General features: G+C 37.1%; 1 protein-coding gene across 1 annotated transcript in view; it reads left to right on the forward strand.

Annotated features, from left to right (window-relative positions):
- The window catches only part of LOC150099286 (uncharacterized), a 623,534-nt gene that overhangs the window by 548,723 nt on the left and 52,027 nt on the right, over nt 1–22,784 (forward strand). Inside the window, exons 26-27 of the mRNA XM_090404213.1 lie at nt 2,272–2,392; nt 22,054–22,099. Coding sequence (XP_090260339.1) covers nt 2,272–2,392; nt 22,054–22,099 — 167 coding nt within the window. The remainder of the gene's footprint in view (nt 1–2,271; nt 2,393–22,053; nt 22,100–22,784) is intronic.

The following is a 22,784-nucleotide window of genomic DNA, read 5'->3' on the forward strand; positions in this document are numbered from 1 at the left end:
CAACTGAATAAATTTATATGGAATAAGAGAGAAATTAGTCAAAACTGTATATACATATCCATTATCTATATATATAATGACATACATATGTCATTATATATATAGATACATGTATATATATATATTAGGATAACCAAGTTATTTTATAAACTTGGTTATTTTAACTCCTAATCCCTAGTATGCAAACAGTTAAGTTTGTGCCTGAAACAAAGTTCAAGTCTAAAGATGGTACAACACCAGGGCAACTCATTGTAAAGGTGAGTAAGGCTCTGATCACTATTCTTAGTGTTTTCTCATAACGTAAAGCACATCTCACTAGAAGATGTATACTGCAATGCATTATGGGTGGGGTCATTGCCCAGACCGGTTTCAACCTTTTTTGAGGTCTCCTCAGTGAGCAGCTAGATCCTAAATACCAAGGTTATAGTAATACGGAGCCTTATCAACTTTACCTATAGAAGTTGCAACAAGGGTCTAGCTACTCACTGAGGAGACCTCAAAAAAGGTTGAAACCAGTCTGGGTAGTGACCCCACCCATAATGCATTGCAGTATACATCTTCTAGTGAGATATGCCTTACATTATGGGAAAATACTAAGAATAGTGATCAGAGCTTTACCTGCCTTTACAGTGAGTTTCCCTGGTGTTGTACCATCTTTAGACTTGAACTTTGTTTCAAGCACAAGCTTAATTGTTTGCATACTTGGGATTAGGAGTTAAAATAACCAAGTTTATAAAATAACTTGGTTATCCTAATATACAATATCCCCAAGTTAAAAAATTTATTACAACTTTATATATATATATATATATATATTATACATACACTAACACGTATACTTGTATAGTACAATATTAATGGTATATAAGTTAGTAAAATATGACCTTTCTTTAACAAACCCATGTTGTTATCAGTTCATTTTTGGTTTTACATCCTAGCTCTCACCTACCTGTAGAAGTTGGTGAGAGCTAGGACTACAAGTCTGGATATACACACATTGGCCTATAATTTTTTGCCTTATCACCACCTTTGTGTAGTAGAACAACTTTACATTCCTTTCACTCCTTTGGAGCTTGTGCTATTGCTATACTTTTAATCAGGCAGTCCAAGGATGCACTAACTCTCTAGAATATTCCCTAAGACATATGGTGATATATGTCATCATGTTCTGTTGCCAGACATCTAGCTTACTTAACTCCTCACTAACCTCTTGCTTTCCCATTTTTCCTGATTTCACACTATGGATGAAACACTCTAATGAATTGCTCACTGAATACTTTGACTATGTCCTCTACAGCAGTTACAGATTTACCATTTCATCCATTAACATCATCTTGCCAAATTCTTCTTCTTTCTTCTTGCCACATATTAACAAACCTCCTTAGGCTTTTCTTGGAAGATTTGCTAATTTATTTGTACTGCACTTTTGCTGTCCTTACCGACTGAATCACTCTCCTGGTCTGCTCTTTATACTCTTCATGTGATTGATTATTACCATTATTCTTCATGTGCTGCCTCCAGTGTTCCTTCTTCTTCTTCCGGATTTCATGCTAAATCCCCTTGTTCATCCACTTTACCCCTACCTTATTCAGCCTTTTGATCTTCAGAATACATTTACACATTGAAAGTATCTTTTTTGTCAATTTGCAAGCATCATATATTTCTTTCCCACTCCTCATTCCTTGCTTTAGCTCCAAGCTGTCCCCTAATCTTCTCATAATCACCAGCCTTTTCTCACAGCAGTCTTCATATAGCTAGCCACAATCCAATTTCATCGACTTGAGGGAAGTGCAAAACTCTACTCATAATCATATCCTCTGATTAAATGATCAGATCTAAAACTCTTGATCCCCTTGTGCCCTCCTTTACATATTGTCTAAGATAGTTGTCTCTGAAGAACTTGAGAAATTCATTTTCCTTATTCCAAAATTATTATTATTATTATTATTAGACACCTCCATTGAGTCCAAAGACTCATTGAGGCAGGGCACCTGCTATACAACTCTGCCTCTGCCACTCAATCCACCAACTGACCACAACTACACCAACGCCATCTACTGCTGACTGCCACCACTAGAAAATGTGATCTCTTCATCCCAGTCTGTAATACTACCACAATTAAAATCACTCATAATGATTACGAATGATCACTCTTTCTCTCACAAAGCTCTATCAATGTATTTAAGAAAACATCTTTAAATTAATTATTGTAATATGTATCAAGACAAAAAGTGTTTATAATTTATGCAATTTATCTAATTGTAATAACAGGGTGAGAAAGTTATTCTAATTCGAAGAGTGGACAAAAACTGGTATGAAGGAAGGTTAGGAGTGAAAAGAGGAATATTTCCTTCATCATATGTCGAAGTGATAAATGAACCTGGAGAAAGTGGTAAGCACACAAGAAAAAATTAATATAATTATTTGTTTATGTAGTCATATATTGATTTAACACTTTCTAGAACTACTTAAAAAAAAAAACACTAAATGTGGGTGGAAGTGATATGAAATAAATAAATAAATAAATAAAAAACTACCCAATATAGCAAAAGTTTCTTGTGTAAATTCTCTTCATAAATAACATATGGGTTCATTCCTTAGACTTCTGTGATGGCAGATCTCAATAAGGCCATTTCACAGCATGTTCTACATTAAATTTACCAAACATATGGATTTTTAGTTAGAAGGGGGTATATGTGGAACTAGAAGGTAAGTAATTATGAAAAGCATAGGAGGATGCTTTAAGCAGTGCCATGGCATGATACATATTCAAGAGAAGGATATTAGCAGTGCATGGAGTCAAGGGGTGCTGGTGATAAGCAGTGTCAGATTGTATGTGTCAGAAAGATAAATCAGAAAGGAGTTGGATGAGCAGCACCATTTAGCAGGATAGATGTCATGAAATTATATGAAAAAAAAAAAAAAAAGAGTTGACTGACTCTGGCAACCCATTCCACTCATTCACCACTCTCTAAGCAAAAAATCTAGTCTTTACACCCCTACTGGCCACACCTTTATTCAACTTCCCGGGATGGCCCCTAGTTCTGGTCCCTCTAGCCAAATGCTGAAACATCCCTTGCATCCTATAAAATCCTTTAAGCAACTTAAATGTTTCTATCATATCCCCTCTTTTTCTCCTATCAACCAACTTCTGCAATCCACATGCCCTCAATCTATCCTCATAGGACACATTCCACAGGCTACTTACTGAATCCTCTCCACCACTTCCACATTCTCAAGAAACCCAGGGGACCAGACTTGAGCACAGTAATCCATGTGTGGGCATATCAAGGCTTTATAAAGAGGAATTACATTTTCTAATGTGTTCTTCAATAGCCAAGTAATCTTATGTACTACTTTAGCCTCGATTCTGCCCGCTTCCTATATCACTTTTTGATATCTGTCCAGCAGCCACCCTCTTATCCACTTAACCAATGTCATATCAATAGCAATATGTCCTCTAAACTTTAACTCTCTGTCTACCACCAACCCTAAATCTCTAGCTTCATCTATTTCCTGGAGTACAGTGCTATTAGTGTGATAAATGGCTTGTAATCTATTTATCCCATAGTGCATTACTTTACGTTTCTCGACATTAAACTGATACCCATTATCTCTTGCCCATACTGACAGCCTATTTAAATCATTCTGCAAACTCTCCACATCACCTTAATTAACTATTACTCCCTAACTTTGCATCATCAGCAAACAACTGAATATTTCCTATATCATTTATGTATAAATTAAACAGCAATGGTCCCAGCACTGAACCTTGTGGTACACCACTAGTCGCTTTGATTCTGCTCCCTCTGTATACCACTTTTTGATATCTGTCCAGCAGCCACCCTCTTATCCACTTAATCAATGCCATATCCATCTCCATTTGATCTAATTTGCTTAACAGTGTTTCATGTTGTATTCTGTCATTTGCCTTTGCAAAATCATTGTGTAGCCTTTTCTTTTATCCAACTCAGCTATTACTCTACTATAAAAAGTTAATAAATTACTAAAGCATGACTTACCCTTCACAAACCCATGTTGATCTTCATACAGTATCAAATTTTTATCAATTTTTTCTAATACTTTTACCACCATGCCTGACATACTGATTGCTCTATAATTTGTTATTGTAGTCTTAGAACGGTGTTTCATGTTGTATTCTGTCAAATGTTCACTGAATATTTCAGTGAACATTTGAATAATTATTCCCTTATGCAAAGGAATAATTTTGCCCTCTTTTCACTCACTTGGAACTCTACCAGAGCACAGACTTAAATTAAACACCTTAGTCAAAGGCGTTGCCAGTGCTCTTGCACATTCTCTCAAAACCTAGCTGATATCCCACAGCTGTATTTACATTGAGATTCTGCTATATTGTAAGGGCCTCCAATTCATCCACCTCTGTTTCCATGTTAGTGTCTGTCACATAGGTTAAAGCAGTAACCTCACTGGTTAGATATATGCTTGTAATGTGGTCACTCAGTAACTCAACTATTTCATCCACTTCCGTCTCCTCGTGACCATCATCACTCATTAAGGTTAATCTTCAATAGTCATTCTTCCTCTTACTTGCCACATAATGAAAGAACTTTTTAGGATTTCCTTTGGTCCTCTCGGCTAAATTCTTCTCGTAATCTGATTTTGTCTTCCTTGCCATGCTGGTCACCTTTCTTGCCTGAGCCTTGTACTGTTCATAAGTTTGCTGGTCACCATTCTCTTTATATATCTTCCACAGCATTTTCTTCTTCTGCAGTTTGTGGTTATAGATATTACTCCTCCATCTAACTCCTGCCTAATTAACCCTCCTTACCCAACGAGGGTTAATTGAGCAGGTATAATCGAGCAGGTATAATCGAGCAGGTATTAGTACATCTAGAGAAAGCAGTATTAATACAGTTTAGTACTGCTTCCTCTAGATGACCCTGAACTATATCCCATGCACTACTAATATCCTTACCGTGCAGTATTTTAGTATTTTATGCCATGGTACAGATGTAAGGTTTTCTTCCTAAGCATTTCATAATCACCTGCCTTGTAGTTCCACAAATACCCCTTCTTGATAGAATATTCCTTATGTTTTACAATTTCCCAAACCAAAACCGCATGTCATTTTCACCAATTGGAGACAATGTTGTCAACTTGGTTATGGATTATCATGTGACAGTCTATCAAAAGCTTTTGCAAAATCTAAATATACCAGTGTATATGCATCTCTCTTGTCCAAGACATTTGTTATCTTATTGTAGTACATAAGTAAGTTAGAAAACATGATATCCCTTTAACAAACCCATCCTGACAAGCACAAGTAATACTGCCATTATCAACCAATTTCTGTATCCTAGTTCTTACCAATCTCTCCAGTATCTTAACCACAACTCCAGATATACAGTTTGACTGTAATTTGTAGCCACAGCCTTATCATCACCTTTATGCAGTGGAACAATTTTACCTTCTTTCCACATTCTTGGAACCTGCATTGATGTAAAACTCTTATTGCCAATAGTACTGCCAATTTCCTTAAGATGCATGGTAATATGTCATCAAATCCTATTGTTTTATTTTATTTGCTTCCTCATATATCTCCTGCTCACTCACAATTAAACCATTCTCTCCTGTGTCCTCTACACTTGAGTTTTTCATAATTTCACCCTGATGAGGATGGAACTCCCACATAAATTGTTCACTGAATACCTCAACAATATCTTGCAGAAGTTACCATTCTATCAATTTCATACATTAACATCATATTATCATAATCATTTTTCATTCTACTTGCCACATATCTGAAAAACTCTAGGTTTTTTTTACCTGATTTGCTAATTTCTGCTCATACTGTGGGTTTGTTGATTTTACCTTCCTGGCCTGTTCTTTATACTCCTCATGCAATTGATTGCTACCTTTATTCATCTTGTGCTGCCTCAACAGTCATTTTCTTCCAAATTTCATGCTTAATTCTTTTATTCATCTATTTGACACCTACTTTATTTAGTCTTTTGGAATACTTTTGCACATTGATGTTATATATCTTTTGGTCAGTTCTCATGCAGCATTTATTTCCCTCCTATTTCATTTATTTCATAATAACTAGCCTTGTAATTCCACATACATCCTTTCCTCACTGAAGTCTCACAACAACCCAGCTGATTACTCTTCTGATGAAATAATCAGATCTAAAACTCTTGATCCTCGTGTGTCCTTCTTCACATACCAAAGATAGTTGTTTCTCAAGAACTCATTTTCCTTATTCTGAAATGCTCTCTCTTCATTCCAATCTACACTGCTTGGAAAAAAGTCAACAAACACTCCCATAGGCAATGTGAATCATGCCATATAACAAAGCATATGTTTGTAGCTGTGCAACTATGCAAATGTGTCAGTGCAACAGTATCTGGTGCAATTGCTGTAAGAAGAGAATTGGTGATGTTTGAAAGAGGCATTGTGATAGGATGGAATGTTGCAAGCCTATGTGTTTGGCAAATTGTTAACAAATTGGGCCATTCCAAGTCAAGAATCAGTGATACCATACTGAGATGGAAGTGTAGGGAATCAACTGTAACTGCCACCCACAGTGGACAACCCACCACACTCACTGAATGAGACTAGGATGTTACAAAGTATAATATGTAAAAACCGCCAGTCACCAGCTGAAATGTTGAACGGAGTTCTGGGGCATTGACTGGAACATGAATCTTCACAAAATCATTCAGAACCAAGGCTCACAACATGAGTTTCCATGCTAGGACCACAATATTCAAGCTCCACATTACCCAAGTCAGCATGCAGCATTGTCTTCAGTGGTGCAAAGAGCATGAACAGTGGGATGTGGAAAGCTGTGTTATGGAGTGATGAATCGCCCTCTACCAAGCAGATGGACAGGTGTGGCAGATGCCTGGTGAATATCTCTTACCAGAGTGTGTAACCTCAACTATGAAATTCAGAGGTGGCAATGTGATGGGTGGTCCTGTTTTTCCTAGTTTTTCCTTGGACCTCTGTTTGTTGTGCCATGAATATTGGACTCTGTGAGCTATCTGAACATTGTGGACAATGCAATGCTTCCTACTTTGTGGCATTTCCATGGAACTGACCATTGCCTCTTTCAGCAAGACAGTGTGCTATAAGGCTACTGTAGTTGAGTAGTTTGTGGATGTGAACGTCACCACACTTGACTCACCTCCACAGAGCTCTGATCTCGACTCTATTGAACATTTGTGGGATAAGCTGGAGCAATAGCAAAAATGTTTACCGAGTGTAGCGACTGATAAATGGCAAAAGTATGATAGAAAAAATAAGAGTATGATAGTGAGTGTAAACAAAATGAAAGAGCAAGTGTTGTATGGAGATTCCTTAGTAAGAGGTGTGTTAGTTGAGAGTTTAACAAAATCGTACCAACCTGGTGCGAAAGTTAAAGATGTAAGCAAGTCAATTAGAATGCAAAAGCAGCGGGTGAAAGAATTGATAGTGGTAGCGGGTACAAATGATTTCAAAGGACACAAAATGGCTATGAGTGAGGATGTGAAGGAATTGTTTGAGGTAGCAAAAGAGAAGAGTGAGAGAGTTAGGATGGTGAGTCTGTTACTGCGGTATGACAGTGAAGAGTATAGGAGGAGGGCCATAATTGCAAATGACTTTATGCGTGAATTATGCAGGACGAGTGGTGTGGAATTTGTAGATGTGTGGAGTGAGTTCGATGGGCAAAAGGATTTATATAAGGTGGATGATTTACATTTGAATGGATTTTGGTGTATGGAGACTTGAAAAGGTGTTCTTGAATGTAGTGGAAGTGGATGTGCAGAATCAGGGAAACTAGAGTTATTAAGGGGGGGGGGAGTAGATATGCAGACTTTAAGGAGACAGTTGAGTGTATGAATGTGTGTAATATGCCCAAGCGAGTACGAAAGACTACGAATCAGAATGGGATAGTTAGTATAAGGCATCCTCAAAATAGGGATGGGATAAATGGTCTTCTGCAATTCATTTATACTAATGCCAGAAGTATTAGGAACAAGAAGGAAGAATTTTTGGCCTTGTTAGCCATGTTTCACTAATGCCAATAACCTGTGGCACTTCCAGGCCACAGGTTATTGGCATTAGTGAAACATGGCTGACAGAAGATGATATAGCTAGTGGGATTGAATGTGAGGGGTATTGTGTGTTCAGGAGTGAGGGGAGAATAAAATGGGGGGAGGAGTGTTATTGGTGATAGCTGATGAGCTACAGCCAAGGAGAATAGAAGTGGAACTGCAGGATAGAGAAAAGAGCACATTTGAGGCTATTTGGTGTGAGATTGAAACTAGCAGAACAAAATATACAGTTGGATGCTGCTATAGACCAGGTGATGGAATAGATGGTGGAGATAGTATGCATAAGCAAATAGAAGAAATGAGTGGAAGGAGGGTAATTATTATGGGTGATTTCAACTATTATAACATTGATTGTAAGGAGGAGAGGACACATTTTAGGAAGGAATTGGATTTTATGTGATTATTAAGGGATAACTATCTGCGACAGCATGTAATAGAAAATACTAGGGGTCAGAGAGCGCTTGACCTAGTAATTGCATCTGAGAATTTGGCTGTAACGAATATGACCACGTTGCCACCAATTGGTGAGAGTGATCATAGAGTCTTGACTTGGGAGGTGGCTAAAGGTGTAGAATTTACGATTAAGACAGGGTACATGTGGAATTATTGGGCTGGTAAGTATGACAAGCTTAGGAGTGTGATTGGTTCAGTGCCATGGCATGTAAAACTGCAAGGGCTAGATATTGATAGTGCATGGTAGGTGGTTAGGAAGTGTTTGCATGAGGCAATGGCTGACTGTATACCTGAAGTCCGAATAATAAATCAAGTAGGGGTTAAATGGATGAATAACACCATTAAGCTTGAGCTGCAAAAAAAGAAACAACTATGGAGGGAATTTACGGAGAAAGGTAACCGGTAGGCACATGAACGGTGTAAAGCACAGGCCAGAAGGGTAACAAGTGTTGTAAGAAAAGCAAAAACGGATTATGAAATAACATTAGCCGTGCAGGCTAAAGGGAATCAGTTTTTTCAAGATGTTGCAAGTAAAAGAAAAAATGTATATGGTAGAATGATTTTAAAGAATGCCGATGGTAGGGAGGTAACCAAATCAGTTGATATAGTTGAATTACTGAGTGAGCACTTTGCAAGAATATATCATCCAGGTGGTGATATTGTAGGAATGAATGAATCAATAGATTATACGGGAATTGTGGTGAATGAGGTGGAGGTGAGTAGTCTATTGCAAAACCTCAATGTCAGTACATCTGTGGGATTGGATGGTATACCAGCTCATGTCGTACGTGAAGTGGCTAAAGAATTGTCAGTGCCCTTGACTATTTTGTTTAATTTGAGTCTTGGGTCTTGGTTAGTCCCGAAGGGGTGGAAAGAGGGGAAAATAGTTCCACTGCATAAAGGAGGTTCCAAGACTGCTGTTGTAAATTGCCTACCGATTAGCATATCAGGAATCGTTGTCAAGGTCTTGGAAAAATTAGTTGAGAAAAATACAGGATTGGATAGATGAAAATGGGATACTGTATGAGGGACAACATGGTTTTGTGAAGGATAGATCATGCCTCAGTAACTTGCTCACGTTTTAAAACACAGTGATGGCTAAACTAGATAAGGGTAATGGGTTTATTTACAATGATTCTACTGGACCTTGCTAAGGCCTTTGACAGGGATACCACATGGAATTCTAATCAGTAAACTGCAGCATGTGGGGATGGATGTAGGGTTGGTGAGATGGATAGGATGATGGAGAGATATCAGAGAGTGGTTTATTCAGGAGTAGAGTCCAAAAGACGGCTTGTGACTAGTGGTGTGCCTCAGGGTTCTGTTCTTGGATCACTACTTTTCAATTTGTTCATTAACGATATAGGAAAGGATCTGAGAGGAAGTGTTCACTTGTTTGCTGATGATGCAAAGTTGGGTAGAGCAATAGTGAGTGCACAAGATGTCAAAATTTTGCAAGATGATTTGGGTAATTTGGAGGACTGAGCTAAGGAAAATGGATGTCGATTTAATGTGGCAAAGTGTAAGGTTATGCATTTTGGGGTGAAAAGATTAGCAGCAGTATATTACATTGGTGGAACCGTACTCCAGGAGTTTGATGAGGCCAGGGATTTGAGAGTGTTGGTGGATATAGAGTTGAAGTTTAGGAGGCATATCGCAAAAGTGGCTAAATCAGCTCATCAAATCACTTGGTTGCTGGAAAATACTTTAACAAGCAGAGACAAACAAGTTATTGTTCCTCTGTATCGAGCCTTGATAAGACCCCATCTAGACTACTGTGCCCATATATGGGTGCCAGGGTTTCTTGATGGGGAGGAGGTGGAGAGGATCCAGAGACGAGTGACCAAGATGATAGCAAGTCTATGGAATGAACCTTATGAGAACAGGTTGAAGATTTGTGGGTTGCAAAAATTGGTTCATAGGCAGAAAAGGGGTGATATGATTGAGACATTCAAATTACTCAAAGGTTTCTATAAGATTAATTCAGAAGATATTTTTGAGAATAGGGTTGGTGGTGGGTGGACTAGGGGCCATACATGGAAGCTGGACAAGAGTATGGTTAGCAAGGGTGTTAGAACTAGGTTTTTTACTTGGAGAGTGGAATAAGCTGCCAGAGTCTGTTGTGGGTGCTCTGACTGTGATGAGTTCAAGGCAAGGTATGATAGATACTGTGTGAATGCCGAATAGTTGTTCTTGACATGATGTTAGGGGCTCCCTCGATGAGTCTGTGGACTCCTTGGAGTTGCCCAAAAGAATAATAATAATAATATTAATAATAATGGTGGAGACAGAGTTGTAGTGTAGGTGTCCTCCCTTAATGAGTCTTCAGATTCCTTGGAGGTGTCACGAAATAATAATAATAATAAGATAAAGTTAAGTGACATCTGTCCTATAACAGTTCAACACCTCATTACATGCCTACATGAAGAATGGTCCAAAATTTCCATTTATCTATTGTATGGTTGTGGAAAGTATGCTCCATAGGATTGCTGCAGTCATTACAGGAAAAGGAGGTCTTATATCTTATTAAAGTTGGCACCATGGCTGTTTGTTGCTTCTTACCAAGCAGTGTATATTGCCATAATTAAAATTACCTTTTCCTTGTTCACTAAATGAAGTTGCTTATACATTTCTTCATTACCACAGTCCACATTTCCTGACCTATAGCAGCACCGGACTAAATATCTTTTTCTGTCAACCTCCACGTCACACACATACTGACTCAAAACTGTTGCCACTATTTATGACTTGCATCTCCACTTTGTGGGAACATAATTTGCCTGGTATTATCAACAGTATCCTCCCTTTCTTTTCTTTTCTATCCTCAAAGAAAACATCATACCCTTCCATTTCCATTTCCATCAAGATATTATCCTTATCTAACCATGTTTCATTTATTCCAACAAATTTTGGGCAAATAAACTCAATCAGTGAAACCAATTCTTATCTCCCTTATTTCTGAGGCTCCTAGCATTTGTATATCAACACAACAATTCACATTTAGATTTATAACCACTCCTTCCCATGCCACTTGTAGATTGTGATTGCTCCTCACATAACCATTCCCAATTGTCTTTATCACCACTAATCCTGTCTATCTCTTCAGACTTAACGACATTCCATACCTCCCACATTTATGCATTTACTCACATTTACTCCTAACACATTTACTCACTTTTTATAATAGAATGACAGCGGAGTTGGATAAAGGGAATGGTTACATTATGAATGTGAGACAGTTGCAAAGCCATTCAGCAGGATGTCACATGGAACTTGGTTACACAAATTGGAGCATATGGGAATGAATATGAAGTTCATGATACGGATATACTAGGGTGACTGATGGACAGATACCAGATAGTAGTATATGAAGGAGCTATTAGACTTGGTACTTAAGACTATTGCTGTTTAGTTTAGTTTGCATAGAATATTATATATAATATTTGAAGTTTAGCAGGAGGGAAGTTGTGTTCTGAATGAAAAACTATACTAAGTTTGTATGCTGTAGGATATGTTTTTATTATTATTATTATTATTATTATTATTATTATTATTATTATTATTATTCAGGCCTCCATGGAGTCAAAAGACTCATCGTGGGAGGTCCTTTCTAAGAAACACAAGTCTATCAAGACTCATCGAGGGAGTTCCCTCCTAGGAAACACAAAGTCTATCATACCACTCCTTAAATGCATTGACCATTCTCACTCTCACCACTCCATCAGGCAATGCATTCCATGGTTCAACCACCCTCCTTGCAAAGAAACCACTCCTCCTCTTTCTCACAGTTTCCTTTTGTAACTTCCAGGGATGGCCCCTTGTCATGACTCCTTCCCGCTGTTCAACCAAGCGAAAGAACTCCCCAGTGTCAACCCTCTAACCACCTCTCAACAGTTTAAAAGTCTCAATCATATCACCTATCCTTCTTCTATCCGCCAAACTCTGCAGTCCACACTCCCTCAGCTAATCCTCATAACTGTCATTTTATAGTCCCGACACCATCTTTGTTATCAGCCTTTGTACCCTTTCCACAGTTAATTTATCCCCTTCAAATCCTGGGGACCAAATCTGAGAACAATAGTCTAAGTATGGTCTTATACAATGGAATGATAACCATTTTATCTATGCAGGTCAGTGTCCTTCTCATTATTGCAGCAATCCTCTGTGTTACCTTCACTACTTTCTCAATATGTCCCCTAAATTTCAGGTTTCTATCAATCATCAACCCCAGATCTCTTGTGTCTCCTACATCCTCCAGTTTAACTCCTCCCATAGAGTATGCAGCGTCCCATCGATGTGTCCCAAACCTCAAGACCTTACATTTTGCTGCATTAAACAGACATCACCATTCATTTGCCGATCTATCTAGCTTATTCAAATCCTCTTGCAGGGCAACCACATCTGCACTATTACTAATAACCTTTCCCAGCTTCACATCATCCGCAAACAACTGAATATCCCCTTGCAATCCACGGACAATGTCATTGATATAAAGGTTAAACAATATAGGTACCAGTACTGAACCCTGTGGAACCCTTTTTAAGCTTCTGCCTCTTTGATATTGCTCCACCATACACAACTCTCTGATACCTATCGGATAGCCAATCCTGAATCCAGTTGACCAATTTGACATCCAGACCTTTGTGCTGCAACTTGAATATCAGCTTATCATATGGCACCCTGTCAAATGCCTTTGCTAAGTCCAGGAAAAGGGCAGTATCTACCTTTCCTCATCTAATGCTCTTGTAACTTTATCATAAAAGGCTAGCATATTGCTAAAACAAGAGCGCCCCTTCACAAATCCATGCTGACTCTCACTGATAACATTAATCTCATCTGCCTAATGCTGTATATGGTTCCTCACTACTTCCCCCAAGATCTTACTAACTATTGATGACACACAAACTGGCCTATAATTTCACACCGCCAGTCTGCTACTGCCCTTATGCAATGTCATTATCTTACCTTCCTTCCATTCCATGGGCACCTTTCCCACAGCCAGACTTTCATTGAAAAGCCAGATCAAGGGCACTGTCAGTTCCTTAGCACACTCTCTCAAAACTCCACATGAATTATCATCCAGTCCCACAGCTTTACTAACATCCACAGTAATCAGTATGTGGAACACGTTCTTCTCCTGCACCTCTAAACCTCGAACCTGCCCTGTCCCTCTAGTATTAAAACTTACTCATCCAGAATGAAATACTCCAATAAAGTGTTCATTGAACAATTCCACTATGTCCTCTGCATCAGTCACTCTATTCCCATTTTTATCTCACAATCTTTCACACCTCATCTCATTCCCCAGACATTCCACCTGCTCTTTCAGCTCACCTATCTCTCTCTGTAAGTCAGCCATTCTTGTTTGCCATTCATCCTCCCAATTGAGACTATCTCCTAAAACTTCAGAATCATTCAACCTTTCTATACTCCCCACTCTTATTATTTTATTCATACTTCTCTCGCCCTCTATCATACCCGTCATCTCTCTATGTGGAGAATCTCCTGTCTCTAACTCAACGAGTCGGTTATAGTTTCAACGAGATCAATTATTGTCATTTCTAAATCACCAAACTCCTCCCATTGCCTGCATTTTGCGCATATACATTTTCCCCCATCTTTCTCCTGCCTCATATACAATCGCCAGGATGCATACATTCCACAAGTCCCACATGCTACAAAATCCTGTATGATATCGCGCAAAATGGAGTCCTTAAGTGGGGGAGACTTGGCAATATGCCATTTGTAATTTTAACTGCCGCTGTCAAAAAATAAACGCTAAATAAGTACAAACAATTGCAAACAGAATATTTAAGTACACTAGATATAAATAAAATGAAATAACTAAATAATGAAAACTTATCTGTCATCTTGTCTTCCACCGTTATGCATTCGATTCCGACCCCGTCTTCTTGGTAACCAAAATACACAATATCGCCACAACTAACTTCAAATCACTGACGGATACTGATATTCTAGAAAAAAACTTAGCACTACAAAAACGTATAAAAAACGTACTATTCACCAATTAATAAGCACTTTCTTCAGCACAGCTCAAATCCCCCCCCCCCACGTGCTACAGTGACTCTAGCGCCACTCAAAATTTATGCCAGTTTATGCCAGTTTGAACTACATGTGAAAGTTAATCCAAGAAAAGAAAATTAATATTGACTGAAGAATGGAAAATTGCCAAAATAAGAGGGAGTAAAGTAGTATTTTTCTCCTTGGCAATAAGATCAGGACTGTGTTTTGATAGCACTGAAATTCATTGGATTATCTTCACCCAAACTTGAGAATAGCAAAAAGATTAGTATTCAAGACATTGATTATGGAAGGTCTTGAAGCTTGAATTTTGAGTACTATAAAGTTTCTTAAATTAAGAAGAGGAATGGAGAGTCATCTCTCATAAATAAAAAATAAAATAAAATAAAAAAACTATGGATTGGATTTCAGGTTAGAGAAGGTCATTGATGTATATGAAGAAGAAAATGGCTTCAGGACATTCAGAAAGAGTATGAGCTTATGAGAATAATACAGCCAAAGAGAAAGCTTGCAGTCCAGTCATAAAAGACAGGAGGAACACCATAAGATGACAGCTTGGTAAAAATATCTTGATGGCCTGACCCAATCAAATGCCTTGGACTTATCAAGAACAACCATGTGAGTTTCTTCAAAATTTTCCAGATATTTTTGCTGATGATGCAAAACTGGATAGAGTAATAGTGATGTAGAGAAAAAAGTAATGTAGAGATTGTGCAGATTAATTTAGAAAGGCTGACAGTATGGGCAAAGGATAACAGGTGCAGTTTGGGTTTGGGATGAAAGGATTACATTCTATGTACTACACTGACAGAACTGGATTATAGGAAACTGATGAGGCTGGAGATTTAGGAGTGAAGGTAGATAGGGATTTAAATTCAAGGGCTTATTGCTAAAGTGACAAAAGTAGTAGCACCACTTAGAATTACTTGGTTATTCAAAACACACCTACTAGCAGAGATTGGGCAGTTATTATTCCTCTCCTTAAGGCTTTGAGATAACCACATCTGGATTACTGTGCACAGATATGGTCAACTAGGTATATTGGAGGTGAAGAAGTTGTGAAGAGGATCTGGAAGTGAGTGACCAAGTTGGTGAATGATCTGTGGAATACTTCCTACAAGGACAGAGTGAGGATTTGTGTATTTGAGTGAATATGATAGAAATGTACCTGTTCTGAAGGTTTCATTTTCAAGGTTCTCATTTCAAGTTTTTAATGCAAAACTAAATTTTGCATTAAAAACTTGAAATGAGTAGAATTTTTTGATGAAGTATATCCAGTGGGGGGGGGGGGATGTGTCACTACTGTGAATCAGAGAGGATTATTAGTTTGATGAAATGAAGACTTTGCAGCAAGAAGCGGGCAGCATCAATTTTATCCACTTTTGGAAATTAAGTAAAAACTATTCAAAAAAAAAATTTTTAGATTATTACTGAAAACATTTTGCCAGTATATAATATATATATGAATACATATTTATTATTATTATTATTTGGTAATCTCCATGGAGTCAACAGACTCGTCATGGGAGGCCCACTCAACCAGCAACATATCTAATAGTAACATGTGCAATATTTCCATAATGTTGGAAGTTTTATTTTATCATGAAACAGCTATAAATGTGGAAATGTACCAATAAGTTACTTGGACTTAGAATAATAATTAAAACTAGATTTTTTTCAACCAGGATTTTTGATTACTCCCCCCCCCCCCAATTCCTGGAATTTGATTCCATTTTGTTAATGTCAAGTAGGTTGGATTTTTTCCCAACTTCAGAATTGACAAGTTTATCCTTCAACAGTATATCTTTCAACTGGATAAATAACAATAGTAAATTTTCTGCCCTTAATTTTCTGTCATAGTCCTATTTCCATATTACCAATAAGTTTATTATTATTATTATTACAGTAATCTCTCTCCATTAATAGATTCATTTTGGGAGGCCCACTCAATCCATAACTTTGAAATTATTTACACTCCCTGCATTCACAATCGCTCTGGCAAAGCATTTCACTCTCCAACAACTTTCCACGTAAAAAATCTACTCCTCACACCCTTTTTCACCCCATCTTTATACAACTTCCAGGGATGGCCTCTTGTTCTTCCCATCTTAACATCCACTCCTTTCATACTTCCTTCTGCATTAATCTAATAGAATCCCTTAAATAACTTGAAGATCTCTATCATATCTCCTCTTTTCCTTCTATCCACCAACGTCTGTAATCCACATTCTTTCAAATGCGCTTCATAACCAACACTCCAGAGTCCTGATATTACTTTGGTTACTCGTCTTTGGATCTTCTCTAGTGTTTCCACATCACAATGAAAAGTAAGTGACCAAATCTGAGCACAATAGTCCATATGTGGTGTGACCAGTGCCTTATATAGAGGCATCACCATCTCCTGATCCCTACATGTCAATCATAGCAGCAATATGATGTGTAGTTTTTGCAACATTTGTGATGTGCCCTCAGAACTTCGGTCCACTGTATCACTCCAAGATCCCGAATCTCATCCACTTCCTGAAGTACAGCTCCACAACAAAAGTACAGCTCCAGTACTTTCACAACTAAAAACATAACAAAACACCCTGCATTTATTAATATTAAAACTGCAGCCCCACTTATTTGTATTAGCTAAGTCGATTCAGATTGTCCCGTGGAGAATTAACATCGACACTACTCCTGATAATTCTACCTAACTTTGCACTATTGGCCAACATTTGAATATCCCTAGTCAATCCACATGAAATATCATTAACAAATAAGTTAAACAGTAGGGATCCAAGAACAGAACCCTGAGGTACACCACTGGTCACCTTCTTTTTCTGAGACACTGCTTAATCATACAAAACTTGCTGGTATCATTCAGAGAGCCAATCTCTGATCCATGTAAGTAATATACTATCTATTCCTATCCTATGCAGCTTGTACACCAACTTGTCATAATCTATCAGATGCATTTGCAAAGTTCAAGAATATCACTGTATATAATCCTCCCTTGTCCAGCACATTTGTCACCTTATCATAAAACATAAGCATATGGCTAAAACGAGACCAACCTTTCACAACCCTATGCTGACCATCAATCCAATTCTGTATTCTATTTCTAACCAATTTTTCCAACACTTGGATCACAACTGCAGATATACAGACTGGTCTATAATCGAAAACTTCTGTTCTCAAACCATGCTTGTGGAGAGGTATTATTTTCCCTTCTTTCCACTCCTTGGGAACCATCCTCACTACAGGACTTTTCTTAAATAACCAGGTCAAGGTCATGGCTAATTCCTTTGCACATTCTTTAAAAATATGTGGTGATATGCCATCCATTCCCACAGCCTTATTAACATCTAAGCCAAACAACACTTGATACACCTCTGATTGTTTCATCTATAATTCTCCTAATACTTGCCTTCCTTCTACATGTTGCACAGCATCATTCACACCACTATGATATACACTGATGAAGTGTCCGATAAATAATTCCACTATATCATTTGGTATGGTTACTTTGCTACTATAACTATCCACCAGTACCACCTACCATAGTTGTTTTTCCCTCTTGCTTGCCACATAGCAGAAAAATTCCCTTGGCTTTGACCTGACTGGCCAATCTCCTCTCATATTCTACTTTTTCATTTTTGACCATGCTTATCACTTTTTCTGGCCAGCACTTTATACTCTTAATGCATCTGTTCACTGCAAACTGTCTTGTCCTTCCTCCATAACACTTCTTTTGTAACACTGCATGCATGATATCACTGTTTATCCATCTCACTCCTACTCTATTTATTTGCTTAATTCTTGTTATGAAGTTATGCATTGCTTTTTTATTTATTGTGTTAGATAGTGCCTTATCATTTCCCATGCGTTGTCAACATCTTTTGTACACAATTCATCAACCCAATGTATTGATGCTAGTTGACTACGGAGCTTCTCATAATCACTCACTTTACAGTTCCATCTTACAGAACTTCTTGATAACTTTTCCCGTTTGACTATCTTCCAAACCAGTACCTCATAATCACTTTCACCAACAGGTGGTGTGGTGTACCTCATCATAACCACATCCTGTGAGGATATCACCAATTGTAATACTGATAAATCTCATGTTGCTTCCATCACATGCTGCTTTAGATAGTTTTCTCACAGAAACTCAACAAATTCACTCTTCTTGTTACTGAACAGTATCCACATTCCTAATTAAGGGGATATTAAATCCCACATAGTTTTAAAACCGAATAAGAAACTCAAAGATTGGAATCAGAGAGTTTCTTGCCGAATATAGTAAACTATAAAGTATCGGCGACACTAGCATTAGCAAATGCAAGTGATCCTAGTATGTAGTACAATACCGGACGACTCGTTGCAAAGGTGGGGGAAGTTCAGATCGCTATTCTTAGGTATTTTCCATAATGTAAAAACACATTTCCTAGGAAATGTATGCTGTTATTACATTATGGAGGGAGGTCACTACCCAGACCGGTTTCAGCCTTTTTTGAGGCTTCATCAGTGAGTAGCTAGACCTAATACCAAAGTGTATAGCGAAAAGAACTTATATACTCTGCGAACGAGTTATCCAAACAGGTGCAACCATTAAGTTACTTAAATATAAAGAGCTAATAAGCTTCATTTCGGCAATGAAAACATTACTTAAAAAACATTATTTCGCTATACACTTTGGTATTAGGTCTAGCTACTCACTGATGAAGCCTCAAAAAAGGCTGAAACCGGTCTGGGTAGTGACCTCCCTCCATAATGTAATAACAGCATACATTTCCTAGGAAATGTGTTTTTACATTATGGAAAATACCTAAGAATAGCGATCTGAACTTCCCCCATTTTGCAATGAGTCGTCCGGTATTGTACTACTTACTAGGATCACTTGCATTTGCTAATGTTAGTGTCGCCGATACTTTATAGTTTACTATATTCGGCAAGAAACTCTCTGATTCCAATCTTTGAGTTTCTTATTTGGTTTTAAAACTATGTGGGATTTAATATCCCCTTAATTTAAGTAATGTTTTCATTGCCGAAATGAAGCTTATTAGCTCTTTATATTTAAGTAACTTAATGGTTGCACCTGTTTGGATAACTCGTTCGCAGAGTATATAAGTTCTTTTCGCTATACACTTTGGTATTAGGTCTAGCTACTCACTGATGAAGCCTCAAAAAAGGCTGAAACCGGTCTGGGTAGTGACCTTCCTCCATAATGTAATAACAGCATACATTTCCTAGGAAATGTGTTTTTACATTATGGAAAATACCTAAGAATAGCGATCTGAACTTCCCCCATCTTTGCAATGAGTCGTCCGGTATTGTACTACTTACTAGGATCACTTGCATTTGCTAATGTTAGTGTCGCCGATACTTTATAGTTTACTATATTCGGCAAGAAACTCTCTGATTCCAATCTTTGAGTTTCTTATTCGGTTTTAAAATTATGTGGGATTTAATATCCCCTTAATTTAAGTAATGTTTTCATTGCCGAAATGAAGCTTATTAGCTCTTTATATTTAAGTCCACATTCCTATAATTAAAATCTCCCATTAGGATCATCTTCCTTTTACTTTCTCAACTAATTTGTGTAAACATTTTATGATCAATACTCTCCATATTTCCTGGCCTATAACAGCATTAGATATACTATTATATCTATTATATACTAGACATGGCTATTAGATATACTATTCTTTTGAACTAAACTTCACACCAAACAGTTTCAAAATCTTCACATGTGGGAAATCTTTCCTAACTTTATTTAATTTTATTTTATATGTATATTTTTTAATAAGTTAGGAAATTTAATGACCATTTTTTTAGTTATCTTACATTAGCTACTTAGGTGCCTTTTGGAATTGTTAGTTATTGTTTGATTAGCTTTTTATGTACTGAAGATGCCTTTGATACTTCGGCAAAAATTATACTAATCAAGTAATATTTTACATTAGTTTATTCCAGTATTATAATTTATTTAAATATGCCTACTCATGGTATTTCCTTATTCAAACAAATACTTGATTAGTATAAGTCTTTCTTATACTAATCAAGTCTGCTACACATTCAATAAACTGCAGTGGCGACTGTCTGCTACACGTGCAGTTTGCACAAGAAAAGTGTACTGTCTTCTACATATTTAATTAATATGATAATACTATTACTTAGCATTGAATATATGCAGTATGTGCTTATCCATATTTAAAAAATTAACTTTAGTTTTTATGTAAGAGGATGATCTCTTAGCAAACATCTGGAATCCATTCTATTAGTTTGAAATGATGCCCAGAGCCTGAATTCAACACTGTGTGAGATTCCAAACTGTCTGGCAATATCAGTGATTCTGTGGCCTTCTTCACACTATCCAATAATTCTTCCCCACATGAAATCATCTAGATCATAGGTGGCCAACAGCAGGCCACCTGTAAAATGATTTAACAAATATAGCAATTCAATATATATAACTATTTTCTTGAAAAAATGCAGAGTTTATTTTTATTTAAGTTCTGTCTAAAAGTGTGCGACCCGTGATGCTAGCACTCGTCATATATTGGCCTGCGTATAGAATGAAGTTGGCCACGCCTGATCAAGATGATGTCTTTGAGATGTTACATCCAAGTTTGTAACTTTATTCCTTCATGAAAAGAGTTTCCTTCAAACCATTCACTTAGTGCAGCTTTTTGCCTTTTATTCTGTTGAGCTACCACATGACCCCTTTGCATGTGGTTTGAAAATTTGAATGTGTATCTGCTTTGTACTCTAAATCATTAGTTATTCAAATTGCTACAAGCTGATTTGCCTGAATTTGCAGTTGCAATCTTAAGTAATAGTGTTCGTCCTTTGGTTTTTGGACACCAGTGTTCAGTGTTCTTTATGTACAATGTTCTTTTTCATTTTGGAATACCAAGTGCAAACAAAACAGTTTTCCACTCAGCAATGGTCTGCTTGATTCCTTTGGTGCTTTATGTTCATGTGACTTATTTTATAGATAGTTTTGAAAGTGATGACCTTCCACCAAAGCTGCTACCAAATTTTTGAATTATTCTTCATCATGTGTAATTCTCAATGAGATATATTTATTGTTGTGTGTGCTGAATTTAATTCTGGATATGATTTTTGAGGAATCATACATGAAAACTTGTGATATCAGTAGAATTCAGTTCTACTGATATCAGGAGTGAAATCTTATCTACTTCATATTAGTTTTTAGACAGTGTGCTTAGAAGCATTCTCAAGAAGCATACTTACCATTTCCAATACTATAAATAAAGTAAGATAAATGAATTTCAAAAGTACAGATATATGGTGAAATGTCAGGTAAGTAGTATAGACTTGTCAAACAGGAATTACATTGCCTATGTGCTGTCTATTATGCAGTATCACTTCACATCGGTGTGCTTTGATAATATATAAATGCCATATATTTTGTATTTTCTATTAATGTATATCTATGTGCATTATATTTTATTCATAATTACAGTTGGTATTAGAGCTGTATCTCCTAAACCCCCAGCCAGCCCTGTCTTGTAAGTAATAAATGAATCTATCTTTATATTGGTAGATAAATATTTAGCAGTTATTAATTTTATGCTTTTTATAGGATGTTTATTACAATAGATATGGAGCACTAAATTCAGCATGTACTGTAATTTCAACGTAGATATGCTGTTTTCAGCATCATGGAACTATTGTTCCATATTTTGGTTTAGTACATTCCTGAAATCACTGTTCCACTGCTATTGAATGACCATTAGTTATCTGTATAGCACTTATAAAATTATAAGCCTACACATTTCACTTAAAAACAAAAAACAAGAAAAAACAGTTTTAATTCTGTACTGAAATCATTAAGTTATCTATTAAGATTTGTTTCTTCTTGTTGTCATTATTATTATACAGCTCTCCATGGAGTCAGAAGACCCATTGCAGGAGGCCCACACTAGTATGCCTCTCCTTAAACTCATTCACTGTTAGAGCACTCACAAACACCTGTAGCAATTTATTCCAGTCATTCACCACTCTCTAAACAAAAATAATAATAATAATAATCAGATTTCATCAGAATTCTTCTCACATCAAGACATTTATTCTGGTGACTTCTTATAGAAAGGAAAAAATATAAACAGCTTAATGGGCTGCTGTCGGTTCACCTCAGAAGCCCATCTAGCTGTATGGAACATTTTGAAACCCAAGCACTCATTAGAGCTATAT

This window comes from Typopeltis vanoorti, chromosome 14 (assembly GCF_054136105.1).
Source record: "Typopeltis vanoorti isolate ZY-2024b chromosome 14, IOZ_Tvanoo_1.0, whole genome shotgun sequence".
In the NCBI taxonomy this organism is placed as follows: Eukaryota; Metazoa; Arthropoda; class Arachnida; order Uropygi; family Thelyphonidae; genus Typopeltis; species Typopeltis vanoorti.